This window comes from Theobroma umbraticum, unplaced genomic scaffold, assembly GCF_002168275.2.
Source record: "Theobroma umbraticum cultivar Fairchild unplaced genomic scaffold, ASM216827v3 scaffold_204.0, whole genome shotgun sequence".
Lineage (NCBI taxonomy): Eukaryota > Viridiplantae > Streptophyta > Magnoliopsida > Malvales > Malvaceae > Theobroma > Theobroma umbraticum.
In genome coordinates, this window is record NW_018397267.1 from 2362835 (window position 1) to 2366173 (window position 3339).

Consider the following 3339-nt stretch of genomic DNA (forward strand, 5'->3'; position numbering starts at 1 on the left):
AGCTGCCTCTGCTTTGTTCTGGGATCTTTCTCTTGGTCTTTATATCGTGGTGTTTGTGGTAAGCTACTATATGATCAGTGCATGATGACACTACACTGTTGGAGTACTTTGGTCGAAACAACAGTTACTGTATCAAAATATACTATATATTTTGAGAATTTATCTTCTTTATTCAAACTGAAGTGGTTGCTGTTAAGCTGTAGTTGCAATTTTACAGAGGTGTCCCTGTTGGTTTCTTAGCTTGTCTTGATTTGACAGTTACTGCTTGGGAAAGCAAATATTTTCCCGTGGTGGTGTCATTATTGATCTTCCTGTCAAAATGTTTGTCATTGTTCCAAAATATGTAATTCTTAACTTCATGAGGTGGTGATGATATGACAGTCAACTGCTAGGATGCTTTAATGTTGGGATCGCATTTTTCTTACTTAAAATAGTTAGAAATTCTGATGTATAGGTGGTTTCTGATTAATCTTCATAGATGTATCATAAGATGTCCACTTGTTCATGTTTTCCCATTGATGGTCTTTGATATTTGCGTCCTTGTTCAATAATAGTGTTAATATTCTTTATAGTGTGCTTCTTCAGGATGAAAAATGGTGTCCTTACACTATATTGGTTAATTCCTTATAGTATTATTCTCTTGAGAAAGGGCTTATTTGTCTATAAATGCTACTTTTCTCAAAAGTTCCAGTGTTTTTCCTTTCTTCTGCAGAGGCAATAATTCTTAAAGTTTGGACAATTGCATTGATAATCATTTAAATTTGCTGAGCAGTATTGCAGTAACCTTGTGGTTTATGAGTTGCGTTTGATTAATGCATAGACATAGCCTTGTAAATGGAATTCAAGTTAAACAGGTTTGAGGATGAAATCTAATTAATTGAAAGGATGTATATTGGTTTAACTTCGCAAAGGTGTTATCCAATCAATTTGGCTAGCGTATTTACTGTTTACATGTCTTGCAAAAAGGTTTACACTTTTACTTGAGGATGAAAAGAGAAATAGAATGGTGAACTATATATCACTTGTTAACTGCATAATATGCTAACAATGCTTCCCTTGTGTTTCATTGTAGGTATATTCTAGTAAAATCGGCTGACATACGCAAAGAAGTACAATGCCCAATCTGCCTAGGTATGTTGTTCGAGAATTTTTTGTTTAATATATTAAATTTCATAGGGCTTACAGATTCTAGTTGCTATTTGGCATTATGATTTTCTTGTTTTATGTTCCGCAAGTGTTTTATAATTTAATTATCTCCTTGTTATTCTTGTTATGGAGCTGGGTACATTTTGCTGTGATAATGGACATAATAGCATTTCTTTTTTGAACTACTTTTATGCTAAGACCTGCTAAAACCATATATTTAAAAAAAAAAATCAAACTCAATAACATTTCACCTATTTAGTTGAAGATGCTACCATACAGACCTTACTCAAATAAATCAAATCAAACGCCTTTGCAGGTCACTTCATGCTTGCCCAAGACCTCATTATACTTTGCTTGCAAATCTGATATCTCAGCTTTGTAGCTTTTCATATTCAGAAGCAGTTGGACCCCTAATTTTTGTTGAAAAACATATAACAAAAAAAAGAAAAAAAAAGATTTTTACATTGGTTACATCGATTGGAATGAATTATTGTATTTTTTACTTGAAATGTATTAATGGACAATGTAAGCCATTGAACAGAAAGAGAAAAAGAAGTGGGGATAATTAACACTTTATTGTGATATCTGTAAAATACCAGATGGTGAATTGACAATATTGTAAGATCTGGCTAGATAATTTTGTTACCCTAAAACCAAAAAATAACAAAAAAAAAAAGCCTGACATTCTGTTCAAAGTACCCAAATATTAAAATTTCCTTTCTCACTTGTTTTGAGACTGAATTGAGTGACTTAATCTATGAATTTGGACCATATGTCTGAACATAGGAGCATAGAATTCTGAAACTTGCTCAAGGGCTGAGGATGGCTTCTCATTCTTTTCATACAAGGCAACCAAAACGGCAGATAAAAAGATGAAATGAATTAAATTATTCCCATAAGATGTTGTTAAACTTAAGTTAATAGCTTTCCAAGTATCTAATTATCATATCAGGTGTTGATACTACTGGATTGCTCAACATATCTGAAAAAGTAGAATCAAGTTTCACAGAAAGTTACTTAGAATGAGGTGGATGATTCTGTTTTCACATTTTCTCTTATTGAAACAATATTATGTGTATAACACATAACATAAGCATCAAGTTTTGCTAAAAGAAAATTCATTATCTCTTTTTTTAAGGGATCATTCGCAAAACAAGAACTGTAATGGAATGCTTACATCGCTTCTGTAGAGAATGTATTGACAAATCTATGAGAATGGGGTATGTTCAAACTATTTCCACTCTTCTCAGTAGTTCATTGTAATGTGGGATCAGATTTCCTGACCTGGTTTTGGTTTGGGATGATCTTATAAAGTTCCATGGTTAACTGTGACTTGTGAGCTCATAAGCTTTTTCTACTTGTTAATGTTTCTTGCATCTAATGGCAGGAACAATGAGTGCCCTGCTTGCCGCACACATTGTGCTAGTCGCCGGTCTCTAAGAGATGATCCTAACTATGATGCCCTAATTGCAGCCTTATATCCGGATATTGACAAATATGAGGAAGAGGTAAAGTTTGGCTGATCTCTTACAGTGCAAATTGTGGCTTTGTTATTATTGAAACTCAATAATTCATCACTAACTATGTGGTTTAGGAATTGGCTTTTCATGAGGAGGAGAAAGCTCGGAATAAGCAGGTGAAGTATCAGATTGCTAACTTACTCCAGTCTTTGTGCCTATATGCTAACTTAGAGTATCCTTCGCAGTCAAAATGCATCCATGTATTTTGTGCCCCCTTTCTTAAATACAATAAATAAATAAAGTGATGGTTAATAAATTAAAGCAATTAATTAAATTCTAATCTGAAAATTTGCATCAGATTCAAGCTTCCATTGCCCAGACTTTGCGCCGGCAATCTGAAGTTGCTGGTAAGAAACGAACAGTTAGAGCCACTGCATCTGCAATTGTAAGGAGATCACAAAGTCGCCATCACGGGGGGAGAAAACATCGAACTTCTGAACCTCAAGAGTCTGATGACAATGAAAATGCTAATGGAGATGGAAGCAGAGATTCAACTTCTGCTGATGAGCATCATGCTGAGGTCAAACCAAAGAGATCAAGGAGATGGGGTGGTAGGTTTTCTCATCCATCTTCAGCGGCTAGTGCTGATGGGGTTGGTGATGAAACTGACTCTGAAGTGAATAGAGAATCCTTGGGTGTTTCTGCACCACTTGTTTGGCCCTCAGAAAGGCTT

General features: G+C 34.7%; 2 protein-coding genes across 2 annotated transcripts in view; one reads left to right on the forward strand and one right to left on the reverse strand.

Annotated features, from left to right (window-relative positions):
• The first annotated feature begins 6 nt into the window (after nt 1–6).
• LOC110424340 (putative E3 ubiquitin-protein ligase RING1a) overlaps nt 7–3339 on the forward strand; it is a 3446-nt gene continuing 113 nt past the window's right edge. The window contains exons 1-5 of the mRNA XM_089784887.1: nt 7–1131; nt 2285–2366; nt 2534–2654; nt 2741–2782; nt 2965–3335. Coding sequence (XP_089641013.1) covers nt 2311–2366; nt 2534–2654; nt 2741–2782; nt 2965–3335 — 590 coding nt within the window. The 5' untranslated portion in view covers nt 7–1131; nt 2285–2310. The remainder of the gene's footprint in view (nt 1132–2284; nt 2367–2533; nt 2655–2740; nt 2783–2964; nt 3336–3339) is intronic.
• LOC110424339 (c-Myc-binding protein) lies at nt 1140–2268 on the reverse strand. The gene is given in 4 exon segments (XM_021438895.2): nt 1140–1521; nt 1523–1565; nt 1944–2082; nt 2229–2268. Coding segments are annotated over 4 exon segments (297 nt in total). The 3' UTR covers nt 1140–1446.